A 17,843-nucleotide genomic window follows, 5' to 3' on the forward strand; every position below is an offset into this window, starting at 1 on the left:
ACCAGCAACTTCTGCACTTCTGGACGATGCTCTAACCAGCCAAGCTAACCCAGCAGGGCTCTTTCCCTTCTTATTTCACTGCTATCATCTATTATCTCTCACCTGTGTAGTGTAATAGTTTTTTTTTTTTTTTCTGAAGCTGGAAACGGGGAGAGACAGTCAGACAGACTCCCGCATGCGCCACCAGGGGGGCGATGCTCTGCCCCTCCGGATCATCGCTCTGCCGGACCAGAGCCACTCTAGCGCCTGGGGCAGAGGCCAAGGAGCCATCCCCAGCGCCCGGGCCATCTTTGCTCCAATGGAGCCTTGGCTGCGGGAGGGGAAGAGAATAACAGAGAGGAAGGAAGGGGAGGGGTGGAGAAGCAAATGGGCGCTTCTCCTGTGTGCCCTGGCCGGGAATCGAACCCGGGTCCCCCGCACGCCAGGCCGACGCTCTACCGCTGAGCCAACCGGCCAGGGCCTATAGTGTAATAGTTTGATAATTGATCCTCTTCTTTGATCACTGCTATATCAGTTATTTTTTCTGAAGTATATGTTGTTAGATAAACGATTATGGTGTCATCCTCCATGCAAAACCATAAAAAATAGCTTTCTTGTGCCCACTGAATGAGGTGCAAAATTGTTAGCTTTCCATTCAAGGCTCTTCAGAATTTGACTCCAACCTTTTTATTCCACACAGCTAATGGTTCTAGTTACATAAGCTTGAGTCTTGCGACAGATATTGTATTGAGTACTGTAAGAGTGAGAGGGCACTCAATCACCAGATGTGCAGGCTTTATTAGAGGAGAAACACCTGCTGGGGCACTCCTCCAGGAGAAGTGCACCGGGTTACAGACTAGGGGCAAGTATATATAGTGTTTGGGAGAGCCTGAGGGGATACTGAGGCAAAAGTCCTGGTATGTCCGGAGGCCCTCCTTGGGGCTGCTTGTCAGCTTTTTGGAATTCCTCTGTCTCAGGAGTCCAGTAAGGGTGAGGTCTGACAGATAAGCGGAACATTAAGAGGGCAGTTTGGAATACACATATCTATCAAGTACAAGGTGCTAGGAGTGACTAAGAAGTGAAACAGATCAGGTCCTTTCCCATTCCTCCTCAATCTCAATCTGATCTTGGTCCCACTCTTGTGCACCTTGCACTCCAGACTAGGCTCCTCTAACAACTACTCCGTTCCTATTCATGGTGGGCGTAAACAGAAAAAGAAGGTTGAAGTGCCAGGATGAAGCTGAGGTGTAAAAGAAAACTGGAGTTCCTCTTCCCCTACCTACTATAGCAGGGACCAAGCTGGGCTTGGCTGATAACACAGGGGTTAAGGTGGATGGGAATCTGTCCTCTGGGAGGAAAGCCTGCCGTTAAAAAACCGTTACATCCTTTAGCTTTCTCGCGTTCCCTCTCTTCGGGAGCAGTACAGGCCGTCCTCGCTTGAGGCCTCCCTGGCGGCCGCTCTTTCTTCCGCCAATCGCAGTTCCCGCCTTGTAGCTCCCTCATCCGCTGAGTCCACAGAGGAGGGGCGTCTACTCTAGCTGGTTCCAGCCTCTTCGGGCGCGGAGCTCCTGGACCGCCCCCCGCGCCAGTTGCCAGGGAGCGGTTGCCATAGAGCTGAGCAGTTGTCCGCCTGCGCAGGCGGAAGTCCCGGATTGAGGCGCCGCCATTTTTGCTGCTCGGACGCGGAGCGAGAGGCTGAGAGAGTCGGAGACGCTATCCGCTTCCATCCGTCGCGCAGACCCTGCCGGAGCCGCTGCCGCTATGGACGATCGGGAGGATCTGGTGTACCAGGCGAAGCTGGCCGAGCAGGCTGAGCGATACGACGGTGAGTTGAGGGGTCAACCGGAGGCTGGAATTCTCGGACCCTTTGCCACCGCCCACAGAGGCCGGGAACCGGAGACAAAATGGCGGCATCGTCTCCGAGTCTGGCCCGGGGACGTGGGTTCGGGAGGCAGGAAATGTCCTGTGGTCTCCTGGAGCGCTGGGAGGCTTCAGACCTAGGAATTTGACCCCTTCAGTGTCCTCAGCTGCAGATACTTGCCAGCCAAGAGGCCAAGGCGATAGGGTGGAGGAGTTGGTTGTAAAATGGCGGCTAGGGGGAGGGCGAGTCCCAGGACGGGGGAGGGGGAGGAGATGGCGGGTGCTGTCTCCCAACAAGCAGTCCTCGGGGAGCTTCCGGTCAGGGTTGGGATGTAGAGAACAATTGAGTGGGGTGGTGGGGGAAGAAACACCCGCCACAAGGGGGACGGTGGCGACTGGGAACTGTAGCGCGGGTGCCTTTCAGGGAAATATGGCGGGTGGGGGCGGTGGCTTTTCCCCGGAGGCCCAATGTGGGGCGGCGGCTTTGGAGTCTCACAAAGGAGAAGTGTAGCGAGCGGAGGTCTTCTTGGAGCTTGTAGTGGGGGGCAGTTTTGAATGAGGCCGGGGAAGGGGAGAGGGTGGGAATCACTGCAGTTCATCCTTGGGCGGAGGCCAGCTGGGATGCTGCGATCGTATTTCTTCTCCGCAGGCCGGCACACCTTGTAGTGAGGGTTTTTTAGGTTTTACGTCCAACCTCGCCTTTTTCTGGGGAACTCTGGAAAAACCTCACGCTCCCTTTCCTGGGGTTTAATCCCAGAGAGCTCGAAGTTTCTGTAATAATTTTTTTGTCTCGGTAAGCTGTGGGCTCTGGTGGATAAAAAAAACATTGATTAGGAAGCAAGGAGTCCGTGACTCTTAGTCCTCTTCAATGCCTGTGTCTCTTATTCTACCAGTTTGTAAAAATTATGACTTTGCTGTTATATGCACCATTGTGACAAGTGGAGAAGGACCTGTTGAGAAATAAAGTTATTTGAAATGTTTAGTAACTAACTGCCTTTTGGTTGACTGCCGGGGCTTAGAATGCGTGTTCGTAAATCAAAGGGGGTCTTAACACAAGCGTTTAGCTGAGACTTGGGTAAGGGGGGTCCCAGCAGATCCTGTATTCGTTTCTCCATTTTTGAATAAATGGATTTACGTACAGAGTTGGACAGTTTTTCTTTGTTCATTACTCCTTTGGCCATAAAGGCTCTTTTCGTCATTTTCCAGAACTTGACCGAATTGTCCATTGTATGTTTAGTCAGTTCCAGGCTTCTGTTTTTTAAAAATTGCCCCTCCCCCCATGTCGGACCTGGGTACTTGAATTACCCCCACATCCATTAAAATGTAGTATAAAAACAAAAAAAATTAAATATGTGGTTTCTTTGGTGTTAATGCTGTTGTGAGGTGAGACATGGTTGAAATTGAGTGCCATTGATTTTTAGGTTTTTCTAAATTACTAAACCTTTATTTTTCAAAATGTTATATGTAGGACCATTGCTTTCCTTGAATGCCTATTTGTCATGTCAGCCTCATGGGTAGTCCCATACATTAGGATTCAGGAATTTGAAAATTATCAGAAAACGCTTTGAACGCAGGAAGGAGACTGTACTAAATTTCGTTTATAAGTCCTTAAATTGCTGTTTGTATTGAACACGTTTCCTGTTGGAGGGGGAGGAAAATAAGATGGGAAGTACAACTCAAGGTCAGATTTGTCTTTATTTCAGTGTTTAAAAGTCAAACACATGTAGCTGTGTTAGTAATAGAAGGTCCCCCCCCCCCATGCTCCAAATAGGTTCCTCTTTTAATCTACCAGTGAGTGCCCTTGGGAGGAAACTTGAAATTATATTTGAATGCTTTCTGTTCTGTTCTGTGGGAATTTTAGACTCTTGAGTGAACTTGCTATGATAGCCAAAGAGGACATGGATGGAGGTTTTTTTTTTTTAATTTGTTTTAAGAACTGATTTGAAGGTTCATGATTGTAGTTTCCAAATATGCGACATTTCAGTGGTAATATTTTTGGAGTTGAGTGCTGAGGATTTTTGACCAACTCTGTTACTGGTTATTCAACATAACATTCTCAAGATAGAGCCACATATGTACACTTCTGTCATTTCTTTCAGAATCTAATATAGCGTGAAGGAGATAGGGTCTACTAGGTGGAGAGGAACTCTTGTGAACGTTGGGCACAAAATAAAAAGGGATTCATTGGAAAGGAAGAAGAGGAAGACTTCAGAATCAGACTTCCTGTGTTCCCTCCTTTATTGGGTACAAGAATTCAGTGCTGTGGCAAAAAATGATCCATAGTTTTAGTTACCAATTTATCAAGTGTGGGAAGTAGAAGAAGGTGAGAGTCTTTTTGAATAATTTGGTTTTGGGTACTTGGACTTATAAACTTTTTTTCTCATTCCTGCAGTACCTTTACTTTTATTTTGCGTTGCTGTGTTAAATCTTAAACATATTACTTAAAGAAAATTATTGAGTTTTAGAGAAAGAGGAAGGGGGTGCTGAGATCAAGAGGCATTGACTTGTTGTTCCACTTATTTATTTATTTACTTACAGAGAGAGGTATAGACAGGGACAGACAGACAGGAACGGAGAAATGAGAAGCATCAATCATTAGTTTCTCGTTGCAACACCTTAGTTGTTCATATTGCTTTCTCATATGTGCCTTGACCCTGGGGCTACAGCAGACCAAGTAACCCCTTGCTCGAGCCAGCGACCTTGGGTCCAAGGTGGTGAGCTTTTGCTCAAACCAGATGAGCCCGCACTCAAGCTGGCGACCTCGGGGTCTTGAACCTGGATCCTCGGCATCCCAGTCTGATGCTCTGTCCACTGCGCCAACGCCTGGTCAAGCTTTTTATGCATTTATTGGTTGATTCTTGTATGTATACCCTGACCTGGCATTGAACCTGCAACCATGGTTTATCAAGTCGATGCTTTAACCAACTGAGGTACCCTGCTAGGGCCTACATTTCTTTGTAGCATCATTTAACTCTGTCTGGGGAATTGGAATCAATTTATTTGATTTATTTAAAGGTATTGGGGGAAGAGCTAAAATGTGTTCAGAAAAAGAACAATTTAGGTTGCAGCTAGGAAATACTGAGGTGTGGGGCTAGGAATGTTCTTGAATATTAAATCTAGCATCCCATCACTTAAGTTTGTAGTCTGTGGAATAGTATTTCTATCATTCATAGGCATATTAAGGAAGTTTGTGACCTTTTAGCATTCCTGAACTAAATTTTTTTTTCCTTTGTGAGAAAGACAGGGACAGATAGGAAGGCAGAGAGATGAGAAGCATCAATTTTTTGTTGCTGCACCTTAGTTGTTCATTGATTGCTTTCTCATATGTGCCTTGACTGGGAGGCTACAGCAGACTTGAGTGACCACTTGCTTGAGACAGCGACCTTGGGCTCAAGCTGGTGAGCATTGCTCAAACCAGATGAGCTCATGCTTATGCTGGTGATCTCAGGGTCTTGAACCTGGGTCCTCCACATCCCAGTCCGACGCTCTGTCCACTGCGCCACTGCCTGGTCAGGCTCCCGAACTAATTCTTCTTGCCCCATCTTCAGGAACCACAATAGTACAGAAAAGTGGGGGAATATAGAGGACGAAAAGTGCATACTTTCATATTTTTTGAGAGGAGGGGGTCAGCATATTACTACATTTTGGTTTGTGGGGTAGTTGCTGATTTTGTGTTTTTACCTTCTTTGATGATTGGTTCCAAATGATGAGGTAAAGTGGGTTTTTTTAAAAAAAGATTTTATTTATTTATTTTAGAGAGGGGAGAGAGAAGGGGGGAGGAGCAGGAAGCTGTGCCTTGACCCAGCAAGCCCAGGGTTTCGAACCGGCGACCTCAGCATTCCAGGTCGTTGCTTTATCCACTGCCCCACCTCAGGTCAGGCAATAAGGTAAAGTTTTAATGGTCATTTTGATTCGCTCTGTGTGAATTCATCAGCACCATGAATATATCTGTTCTGAGTTCCTAGAGAGCTGTCCTTTTAAAATACCAGTCGTGCCTGACCTGTGGTGGCGCAGTGGATAAAGCGTCGACCTGGAAATGCTGAGGTCGCCGGTTCAAAACCCTAGGCTTTCCTGGCCAAGGCACATATGGGAGTTGATGCTTCCAGCTCCTCCCCCTTCTCTCTCTCTGTCCTCTCTCTCTCCCTCTCTGTCTCTCCCTCTCCTCTCTAAAATGAATAAATAAAAAAATTAAAAAAAAAAATACCAGTCACATCTCTAACTTATAGTCAGTGAGGGGTTTTGAATTCCTTAACCTGTTGTTAAGGAAAAAATAGGTAATGTGTTTGGCCCCTTTCTGGGGCCATGCTGGGGTACCGAACATTTTTAGTGCCTAAGGCTGATGCTGGGACCAACCTGGCTATCTTCAGTGCCCAGGCCATGTGCTAACCAATGGAGCCACACTAGCTGTGGTAGAGGAAGAGAGAGAGATGGGACAGGGTGAGAAGCAGATGGTTGCTTCTCCTGTGTGCCCTGACAGGGAATTGAACACAGGACATCCATATGCCAGGTGGACACTCTTTGTTATGCCCTGAGCCTTGGCCAGGGCCTAATTATCCATTCTTGACTGTACGCTAGTAATAACTTTTATTGCTATTTTAGTTAATGGAGTTAACTTTATTTAGAGTGCATTTTTTCTCCTAATATATTTAGGAACAGATCTATGATTTTCTTTCTCTCACTTTCTCTCTAAAAATCATACTAAAAGAAAGAGGACTGTTAAGCTGATTTTGCCAGACTTTTATATTTAAGAAAAGGGTGTTTGTTTATTTTATTTTTAAAATTTATGTATTTACTGATTTTAGAGAGCAAGGACAGGGAGGTAGGGGCACGGAGAAAAACCGACCTACCTGTTTCTGTATGTCCCTGACCCGCAACTCTGGCACATTGAAATGAGGCTCCAACCAACCAAGCTGCCCGGCCAGGGCAAGAGTGTGTATTTAAATAGTAATGGCAGGCACGGGATAAAAAAAAAGTTTATAATTACATAATGATCATATATGTGTGTGTGTGTGTGTGTGTAGATCTTTTTTTTTTTCTTCATTTTTTTTTTTCTGAAGCTGGAAACAGGGAGAGACAGTCAGACAGACTCCCGCATGCGCCTGACCGGGATCCACCCGGCACGCCCACCAGGGGCATCGCTCTGCCCACCAGGGGGCGATGCTCTGCCCATCCTGGGCGTCGCCATGTTGCGACCAGAGCCACTCTAGCACCTGAGGCAGAGGCCACAGAGCCATCCCCAGCGCCCGGGCCATCTTTGCTCCAATGGAGCCTTGGCTGCAGGAGGGGAAGGGAGAGACAGAGAGGAAAGCGCGGCGGAGGGGTGGAGAAGCAAATGAGCGCTTCTCCTGTGTGCCCTGGCCGGGAATCGAACCCGGATCCTCCGCACGCTAGGCCGACGCTCTACCGCTGAGCCAGCCGGCCAGGGCCTGTGTGTAGATCTTTTCACAGACCACTTTCAGAAAAATTTTTACTTTATATAACATTGACTAGTCATTTCCATTTTGTTTCAGGAAAAGTGAATTTGAGAATATTTAGTGATTTATTGTTTTCCATTATATCATGTGACTAGTTGATTAGGAACAACAAAACCAGAAATGTCTAACTTTTAGACCAGTACTCTTGCCCTGAGCCACTCACAAAAGACCTATATGTAATTAAGGTGGTGTCCTGGAGCAGGGGTGTTCATGCATCTTTCGTTAAAAATTACTTCAGATAACATGTCTTGGTGTATGACCTGACTAGTACCTATTGAAATAGTGGATAAAATATTTTCATTTCTAAAGAAACCTTTTGCTTTGTCCTGATCTGTGGTGGCTCAGTGGATCAAGTATTTATCTGGAATCCTGAGGTTGCTGGTTCAAAACTCTGGGCTTGCCTGGTCAAAGCACATACAGGAAGCAACTACTATGAATTTGATGCCTCCTGCTTCTTCCCCCATCATTCCTTCCCTCTCAAAAAATCAATAAAACAAGAAAAAGAAAAGAAACCTTGTGCTTTCAGAAAAACATCTCAAGGCACAGTGAAGTTAGAATGACGATTTTAGGTAATTTCAGAATGTTTGCATACATGTTCCTTGGTTTATCATAGTTTCTGTATTGGGGTATGGCTAAGGTCATGTATATAAAGTAGTTTTATTTTAAAAAATTTTAGTTATTGATTTGTTCCACTTACTTACGCATTCATTGGTTGATTCTTGTACATGCCCTGACTGGAAGTCAAACCCGCACTCTTGACATATTGGGATGATGCTTCAACCAACCTGGCCATGGCTATAAAGTATTTTTAAAACATTTTCCTTCTGCCTAGGCAGTTGCACAGCTGCTAGAGTGTTGACCTGGGACGCTGAGGACCCAGGTTCGAAACCCTGAGATCACCTGCTTGAATGCAGGCTCATCTGGCTTGAGTACAGGATTGTCAGCTTGAGTGTAGGGTTATGTCTATGGTCACTGGCTTGAGCCCAAGGTTGCTTGACTTGAGCAAAGGGTCACCGGCTCAACTGGAGGGGCCCCCCCCCCGCCTGTATGAAAAAAGTGAATAACTAAAGTGCTGCAACTGGGAATTGATGCTTCCCATCTCTCTTCTTGTCTGCCCCTCTCTCTCACTAAAAAAACAAAACCATTTCCTCCTTCACCTTTTTCTTTTATTTATTTATTATTATTATTATTTGTATATTTCTGAAGCTGGAAACGGGGGGAGACAGTCAGACAGACTCCCGCATGCGCCCGAGCATGCGCCCACCGGGATCCACCCGGCACGCCCACCAGGGGCGAAGCTCAGCCCACCAGGGGGCGTCGCTCTGCTGCGACCAGAGCCATTCTAGCGCCTGGGGCAGAGGCCAAGGAGCCATCCCCAGCGCCTGGGCCATCTTTGCTCCAATGGAGCCTCGGCTGCGGGAGGGGAAGAGAGAGACAGAGAGGAAGGAGGGGGGGTGGAGAAGCAAATGGGCGCTTCTCCTATGTGCCCTGGCCGGGAATCGAACCCGGGTCCCCCGCACACCAGGCTGACGCTCTACCGCTGAGCCAACCGGCCAGGGCTTTACCTTTTTCTTAATGGATGTAGCCCTTAATGGATCAGCCCTTAAATTTCTTGCCTAATGCCAGAAATTTCACACCCATCTGTGAAAGAAATAACCACGCTGATGTTGTATGAAGATTATAGACCAAAGGATCTCAGTTTAATTTGCTTATACTCACGGTGATTTCTGCCTTAGCACCCCTGAAATATAATTCTCCTATATTCTTTCTTTTTTTTTTTTTTTTACAGAGACAGAGAGAGAGATAGACAGGGACAGACAGACAGGAACGGAGAGATGAGAAGCATCAATCATTAGTTTCTTGTTGCACATTGCGACACCTTAATTCAGGGGTCTCAAACTCGCGGCCCGCCCGCCAATTTTGTGCGGCCCGCAGACTAATCAAACTTCGTGGATTAGTCTGTGGGCCAGTCTGCGGGCCGCACAAAATTGGTGGGTGGGCCTCATGTGGCCCGCGGGCCCGAGTTTGAGACCCCTGCCTTAATTGTTCATTGATTACTTTCTCATATGTGCCTTGACTGCGGGCCTTCAGCAGGCTGAGTAACCCCTTGTTTGAGCCAGTGACCTTGGGTCCAAGGTGGTGAGCTTTTGCTCAAACCAGATGAGCCCACGCTCAAGCTGTTGACCTCGGGGTCTCGAACCTGGGTCCTTGGCATCCCATTCCAACGCTCTATCCACTGTGCCACTGCCTGGTCAGGCTAATTCTCCTATTTTCACAGTCTCCAAGTGTGAAAAGATTGAAAATCACTGACTTAAGTTACTGATATAAATTGTAAGACTTTTAGGAGGGGAGAAAGGTTAGGGAATGATTTACAAATGTTCTGAGTAGTAGCTTAGATAGCTGTCAAACAATTCATCTTGAAGGATAATGAGGAACAGCTACAGAAAGTAGTTATGTTTACTGTGTTTGAAGGAGTCAGTTGACAGTTTGATAGTTAAATACTGATATACCCAGGTTGACAAATTGGTTCGTCAACATAATTTTATGGTTTGAACTCATGAACTTCATGCTAGTCAAATTCCTAGAACTAATTCAGAAGCTCATTTTAATTACTAAATTGTAGTAACAACTGTCATAGTAATAAAAGGGTCATCATAATTTATCATCCAAATAAGGATACCTTGAAATGAAGGGGTACCAATTTATAGTTGGCACTGTATGCATAAACAGGGCTTGTCCTGAGCTGAAAACTTGCCCCTATAGTCGTCCCACTTTAAGACCATTTACTACTAGTTGTCTCATTGAGATTCATAACAGAAGTTTCCTAAGCTTTGTTCATCTACCACAGAGATACCTTAGATCTAAGTACTCAGTTTGTTATTTTTCTTTCTCAAATTAAGTCAACATTTGGCAGAATACTAGACGAATTAAAGGCAAAGGGAAAGATTTCCTCCTCTCAGTTCTCCAAATGGAAACGGGAAAAGACAAGGATATGATAGTTGCTGAAAATAGAACTTGCTGGCATATGAACTAGTCAATCTGAGTGATAGTGTCAAAGCCAAGTATGTTGGTTTTATGTGTGTCTACCTTGAGCTAAATCTGTATTTAAAAATACTTGACTTAGGTCTCAGCAAGTATCTATCTTCAGCTCAGAACTTTCCTCACCAAATACATTTTTACATTCTTACCTACATCTTGCTATGATGATTTTATTTTTGACAGAGCAGAGAGAGGGACTGATAGGGACTGACAGGAAGGGAGAGAGATGAGAAGCATCAATCAGTTCTTGGTTGCAGCATCTTAGTTGTTCATTGATTGCTTTCTCGTATGTGCTTTTACGTGGGTGGGGGGGCTATAGCAGAGTGATTGCCCGCTTGCTCAAGCCAGCGTCCTTGGGCTTAAGCCAGTGACTTTGGGTTTCAAGCCAGTGACCATGGGGTCATATCTATGATCCTATGCTGAAGCCGGCAACCATGAGGTTTTGAACCTGGGTCATCCACGTCCCAGTTTGATACTCTAACCACTGCACCACCGCCTTGTCAAGCCTGGTTTATCGTTTTTGAATTTATTTTAAAAGATTTTATTTATTGATTTTACAGAGGTGGTGGTGGTAGGGCAAGAAATACCAACTTTTAGTTGCTTCACTTCAATTGTTCTTCGGATGCTTGTTGTATGTGTCTTGACCGGGCAAACTCAGGATTTTGAACCGGCAACCTCAGGGTCCCAGGTTGATGCTCTATCCACTGAGCCAGTATAGGCCAGGCTCTTTTTTGAAATTTAATCTTGATTTTATTGCTTTTCTTCCAGTGATCATCACAATAGCTGAACAGATCTGTCTGTCATTGGTAGGCTTGATTTGTAAAGAGGTCAGAATTTGACCTAGCTCTAAAGCAGTATGAAAATGTGTTTAACTTCATATTTATATATAATATTTAAAGACATGTAGTAACATTTTGAATAAGAGTTAAGACTGCCTGACCAGGAGGTGGCGCAGTGGATAGACATTGGACTGGGATGTGGAGGAACCAGGTTCGAGACCCCAAGGTTGCCAGCTTGAGCGTGGGCTCATCTGGTTTGAGCAAAAGCTCACCAGCTTGGAACCAAGGTCGTTGGCTTGAGCAAGGGGTTACTTGGTCTGCTGAAGGCCCGTGGTCAAGGCACATATGAGAAAGCAATCAATGAACAACTAAGGTGCCACAACAAAAAACTTAATGATTGATGCTTCTCATCTTTCTCCATTCCTGTTTGTCCTTATCTATCCCTCTCTCTAACTCTCTGTCTCTGTAAAAAAAAAAAAAAAAAAAAAAGAGTTATGACTATTTTGGTCTGACCAGCAATGGAGAGAGCATCAACCTGGGATGTTGAGTGACCCAGTTTAAAAACCCGAGGTCACTGCCTGACCAGGTGGTGGTGCAGTGGATAGAGCGTCGGACTGGGATGAGGAAGGACCCAGGTTCGAGACCCCGAGGCCGCCAGATTGAGTCACGGGCTCATCTGGCTTGAGCAAAGAGCTCACCAGCTTGCCTGACTCCAGCAGGGGGTTATTTGGTCTGCTGAAGGCCCACGATCAAGGCACATTTGAGAAAGCAATCAATGAACAACTAAGAAGTCGCAACGCGCAACGAGAAACTGATGATTGATGCTTCTCATCTCTCTCCATTCCTGTCTGTCTGTCCCTGTCTATCTCTGTCTCTGTAAAAAAAAACCAAAAAAGAAAAAACCCCTGAGGTCACTGGCTTAAGTATGGGCTTATCTGACTGACTGCAGGATCATCAACATGATCCCTAGGTTGCTGGCTTGACTTCCACTTCCCCATCAAGGCACGTATGAGAAATAATAAGTGAACAACTAATGTGACTCAACTACAAGTTAAAGCTTCTCGTCTTTCCCTTTTCTCTCTCAAAGTAAAAAAAAAGTTATGACTATTTCATATTTTGTGCATCTGAATTCCTTGTCTGTAGAAAGGGGATTAATGATGCCTGCCTTGCCTGCTAATTTACAGGGTTTTCATGAAATTGTGGGATTTTGTAAAATGCAAAGAATAATAATTGCCAGGTAGTAGTAGTATTTATGAGAGATAACTATTCAATGTGAATGATGAAGTAAATGTCTTTGCTGCTGACCTGTTATGGTCATATTAGAAGATGAAGATAACCTTACCCTTGCTGGCTTGAGCGTGGGTCCACCAGTGTGAGTGTGGGCCCACCAGCTTGAGCATGAGGTCACCACCTTGAGTGTGGGATTATAGACATGACTCCATGGTCACTGGCTTGATCAAGAGGTCACTGGCTGAGCTGCAGGACCCGTCCCCCCCCCTCCCCCCCCCCCCCCCCCCCCCCCCGTCAAGGCACACGTGAGAAAGCAATCAATGAACAATTAAGGTGCCACAATGAAGAATTGATGCTTTTCATCTCCCTTCCTGTCTGTCCTTCTCTCTCTCTCTCTCCCCCCCCTTTCACCCCCTCCCTACCTCTCTTTCTCTCGTGTGCACATTAACAAAACAAAAAGATAGCTTGCCTTTTTACTTTTTTTAATTTTTTTTTTTTTTTAGCCCTGGCAGGTTGGCTCAGCGTTAGAGCGTTGGCCCGGTATGTGAAAGTCCTGGGTTCAATTCCCAGTCAGGGCACACAGGAGAAGCGCCTCTCTGCTTCTCCACCTTTCCCCTTCTTCTTCCTCTGTCTCTCTCTCTTCCCCTCCTGCAGCCAAGGCTCCATGGGAGCAGAGTTGGCCTGGGAGCTGAGGATGGTTCCATGCATGGCTTCTGCCTCATGGCTCCATTTGCAGTGGAGCAATGCCCCAGAAGGGCAGAGCATCGCCCCCTAATGGGCATGCCGGGTGGATCCCGGTCAGACGCATGCTGGTGTCTGTCTCTGCCTCCCGCTTCTCAATTCAGAAAAATACCCCTCCCCCAAATTATTTTTTTGGTTTGTGGTAGAGAAGGACAGATAGGAAGGGAGAGAGATGAGAAGCATCAATTCTTTGTTGTGGCACCTTAGTTCTCATACGTGCCTTGACAGGGGTGGGGGAGCTGCAGCAGACTGACCCCTTGCTCAAACCAGATGAGCCCACACTTAAGCTGGAGACCTCGGGGTTTCAAACCTGGGTTCTCTGCATCCCAGTCCGATGCTCTATCCACTGTGCCACCTCCTGGTTAGGCTTTTTTTTTATTTTTTATTTTTTATTTATTTATTTATTCATTTTTAGAGAGGAGAGAGAGACAGAGAGAGAGAAGGGGGGAGGAGCTGGAAGCATCAACTCCCATATGTGCCTTGACCAGGCAAGCCCAGGGCTTTGAACCGGCAACCTCAGCGTTTCCAGGTTGACGCTTTACCCGCTGCGCCACCACAGGTCAGGCCGGTTAGGCTATTTTTAAAAGTTTTTTAAGACTTAGGAGAGAGAACGGAGAGGGAGCAGAAAGTATCAACTCCCATATGTGCTTTGACTAATAAGCAAGCCCAGTGTTTTTTTTGTGTGTTATTTTTATTTTTATTATTTTTTTTACAGAGACAGAGTCAGAGAGAGGGACAGATGGGGACAGACAGACAGGAACGGAGAGAGATGAGAAGCATCAATCATTAGTTTTTCATTGCGCGTTGCAACACCTTAGTTGTTCATTGATTGCTTTCTCATATATGCCTTGACTGCAGACATTCAGCAGACCGAGTAACCCCTTGCTTAAGCCAGCGACCTTGGTTCCAAGCTGGTGAGCTTTGCTCAAGCCAGATGAGCCCGTGCTCAAGCTGGCGACCTCGGGGATCTCGAACCTGGGTCCTCTGCATCCCAGTCCAACGCTCTATCCATTGTGCCACCGCCTGGTCAGGCAAGCCCAGTGTTTTGAACTGGCAACCTCAGCCTTCCAGGTCAACGCTTTATCCACGAAGCAACCACAGATCAGGCTGATAGCGTGCCCTTTTTTTTTTTTTTTTTTTTGTATCTTTCTGAAGTTGGAAACGGGAAGGCAGTCAGACAGACTCCCGCATGCGCCCTACCGGGATCCACCTGGCATACCCACCAGGGGGCAATGCTCTGCCCATCTGGGGCGTTGCTCTGTTGCAACCAGGGCCATTCTAGCACCTGAGGCAGAGGCCATGGAGCCATCCTCAGCGCCTGTGCCAACCTTGCTCCAGTGGAGCCTTGGCTTTGGGAGGGGAAGAGAGAGACAGAGAGGAAGGAGAGGGGGATGGGTGGAGGAGCAGATGGGCGCTTCTCCTGTGTGCCCTGGCCGGGAATCGAATCTGGGACTCCTGCACGCCAGGCCGACGCTCTACCACTGAGCCAACTGGCCAGGACTGATAACCTGCCTTTTTATTTATTTTATTTTATTTTATTTTTTTTGTATTTTTCCGAAGCTGGAAACGGGGACTGTCAGACAGACTCCCGCATGCGCCCGACTGGGATCCACCTGGCACGCCCACCAGGGGGCGACGCTCTGCCCACCAGGGGGCGATGCTCTGCCCCGACCAGAGCCACTCTAGCGCCTGGGGCAGAGGCCAAGGAGCCATCCCCAGCGCCCGGGCCATCTTTGCTCCAATGGAGCCTCGCTACGGGAGGGGAAGAGAGAGACAGAGAGGAAGGAGAGGGGGAGGGGTGGAGAAGCAGATGGGCATTTATCCTGTGTGCCCTGGCCAGGAATGATAACCTGCCTTTTTAGAGGTATATTCTTAGTATGCATACTTTCATGGGTTTAGTCTCTAAATTTACATAAATATAGATCTTTTCAAAATGAGGTCCTTAATCTTAACTCATACCTGGTAATTTGCATACCCAGAAAGTGAATGTTTAAATTTATTTCCAAGTAGTATAATTTATATTATACTTTGGCCATGTTGAGCTGGTATGTAGTTCTTTTGCTATTAATTATGGGGGAATATAACACTTGTCTATGGATTTGAGGTGGAAGGTGTTATGGTATGGAAATGCAAAAATAAATTAGTCTTAAAATATTTGCATACCAGCAGTCTTAGATTACTGACTAGGAAAATGATAGTACAGGTTTTCCTCCTCCCCTACCTGAAAGTAGCATTCTTTTTTTTTTGAAAGTAGCATTCTTATGAAACCTTTTGTAAGCCAAACTGGTTTAAACTTCATAGAATTGTGAAGAAGTTATTACCTTAGGACACATTTTGGTAAGGGTTGCACAAAATGAGATAAAGCACTTAAGTTCACTGACAAGGTTCAAAGGTATGGCGGTTTGAAGCTGAGTTTAGTTCCCAGGAAGGACCTTGTTGGTGTCGCTATTTTTGCTTTTCACCTTTTTCCTAAAAGAAAAAAAAAACTCCTATTTAGTTTGTTATTCAGTGAAAAGTTCCTACTAATGTAGGTCTTAAAATTGAAGTGGCATTAACTTGAACTTTAGAAAAGTGAGGGATACCTGTACACAGAACTGATTTTGTGAAATGTGATTCTAGAGGCTTAGTGTAAGCCTGGACAGTAAATGGGTTCTGATTAATAGAAAGCTACCAGTTAGTACTATAATCCTTGGTGATTAGTCATTTAAGGATTTTCTAGCACCTTGGAGTGGTTGTTGTGAACACCTTTGTGTTGTAGAAATGGGAAGTATCCTATTTAAGAATTTGTGAGCCTGACCAGGCGGTGGTGCAGTGGATAGAGCGTCGGACTGGGATGCGGAGGACCCAGGTTCGAGACCCCGAGGTTGCCAGTTTGAGCGCAGGCTCATCTGGCTTGAGCAAAAAGCTCGCCAGCTTAGATCCAAGGTCGCTGGCTCGAGCAAGGGATTATTTGGTCTGCTGAAGGCCCATGGTCAAGGCACATATGAGAAAGCAATCAATGAACAACTAAGGTGTCGCAATGCGCAACGAAAAACTAATAATTGATGCTTCTCATCTCTCCGTTCCTGTCTCTGTCCCTGTCTATCCCTCACTGACTCTCTCTCTCTGTCTCTGTAATAAAATAAAATTAAATTAAATTTAAAAAAAAAGAATTTGTGATATTGTCCTGGCTGGTTGGCTTAGTGGTAGAGCATCGGCCCAGTGTGTGGAAGTCCCAGGTTCAGTTCCTGGTCAGGGCACACAGGAGAAGCGCCCATCTGCTTCTTCACCATTCCCACTCTCTTTTCTCTCTATCTCTTCCCCTCCTGCTGCCAAGGTTTCACTGGAGCAGAGTTGGCCTAGGAACTGAGGATGGCTCCATGGCCTCTGCCTCAGTTGGTAAAATGGCTCCTGTTGCAATGGAGCAATGCCCCAGATGGGCAGAGCATCGCCCCCTAGTGGGAATGCCGGGTGGATCCCGGTCAGGCGCATGCGGGAGTCTCTCTGCCTTCCCACTTCTCACTTCAGAAAAAAAGAAATTTGTGATATTATTGTACTTCCCCATGTGTAAGATGGTCCCATGTATAAGACACACCTTAATTTTGAGGCCTGAAATTTGAAAAAAAAAAATTACATAAAGTTATTGAGTTGAAGTTTTATTCATCATAGATTCATATAACTCACCTGCGTGAAAAAGTGGGAAATGCAAGTTTAAAAAAAAAACACTACAACCACTGTATAAGACACACCCAGTTTTTAGACCCCAATTTTTTTGGGGAAAGGGTGCGTCTTATACAGGGGGACATAACAGTAATTGATTTTATTCAATCAAAATAAGTTACGGTAAATTACAATTAGTAAAGGTTTGTAATAGGATTACCATGGATATTCAAGACATTGTTTTGTTTTTTTTTTTGTTGTTGTTTTCCTTTTTTTAAGCTGGAAACGGGGAGAGACAGTCAGACAGACTCCCGCATGCGCCCGACCGGGATCCACCCGGCACGCCCACCAGGGGCGACGCTCCGCCCACCAGGGGGCAATGCTCTGCCCTTGCGGGGCATCGCTCTGTCACCACCAGAGCCACTCTGGCGCCACTAGAGCCACTCTAGCGCCTGGGGCAGAGGCCAAGGAGCCATCCCCAGCGCCCGGGCCATCTTTGCTCCAATGGAGCCTTGGCTGCGGGAGGGGAAGAGAGAGACAGACAGGAAGGAGGGGGGGTGGAGAAGCAAATGGGCGCTTCTCCTATGTGCCCTGGCCGGGAATCGAACCCTGGTCCCCCGCACACCAGGCCGACGCTCTACTGCTGAGCCAACCGGCCAGGGCCATTGTGTTTTTTTTGTTGTTGTTGTTGTTACAGAGACAGAGAGAGGGACAGATAGGGACAGACAGTCAGGAAGTGAGAGAGTGAGAAACATTAATTCTTTGTTGCAGCTCCTTAGTTATTCATTGATTGCTTTCTCATATGTGCCTTGACCGTGGGGTTACAGCAGACCAAGTACTTGGGTCGAGCCAGCGACCTTGGGTCCAAGCTGGTGAGCTTTGCTCAAACCAGATGAGCCCATGCTCAAGCTGGTGACCTCGGGGTCTCAAACCTGGGTCCTCAGCATCCCAGTCCGCTGCGCTATCCACCGCGCCACCTCCTGGTCTGGCCCATTGTATGTTCTTTCACTAGGAAATATAACAGCTGTAATTTAGTTTGTATAGATTTTATTTTTAGATTTTATTTACTCATTTTTATTTTTATTTATTTTATTTTTTTATT

At 46.2% G+C, this 17,843-nt stretch overlaps 1 protein-coding gene across 2 annotated transcripts in view; it reads left to right on the plus strand.

Moving 5' to 3' along the window:
- The first annotated feature begins 1,617 nt into the window (after positions 1–1,617).
- Positions 1,618–17,843, plus strand: part of YWHAE (tyrosine 3-monooxygenase/tryptophan 5-monooxygenase activation protein epsilon) — a 67,377-nt gene continuing 51,151 nt past the window's right edge. Inside the window, exon 1 of one of the 2 annotated variants that reach the window (XM_066263088.1) lies at positions 1,618–1,804. In XM_066263088.1, the coding sequence (XP_066119185.1) occupies positions 1,741–1,804 (64 nt within the window). In that variant the 5' untranslated portion in view covers positions 1,618–1,740. The remainder of the gene's footprint in view (positions 1,805–17,843) is intronic. The other variant, XM_066263087.1, reaches the window with a different exon arrangement.

Source organism: Saccopteryx bilineata, chromosome 2 (genome assembly GCF_036850765.1).
Source record: "Saccopteryx bilineata isolate mSacBil1 chromosome 2, mSacBil1_pri_phased_curated, whole genome shotgun sequence".
NCBI lineage: Eukaryota > Metazoa > Chordata > Mammalia > Chiroptera > Emballonuridae > Saccopteryx > Saccopteryx bilineata.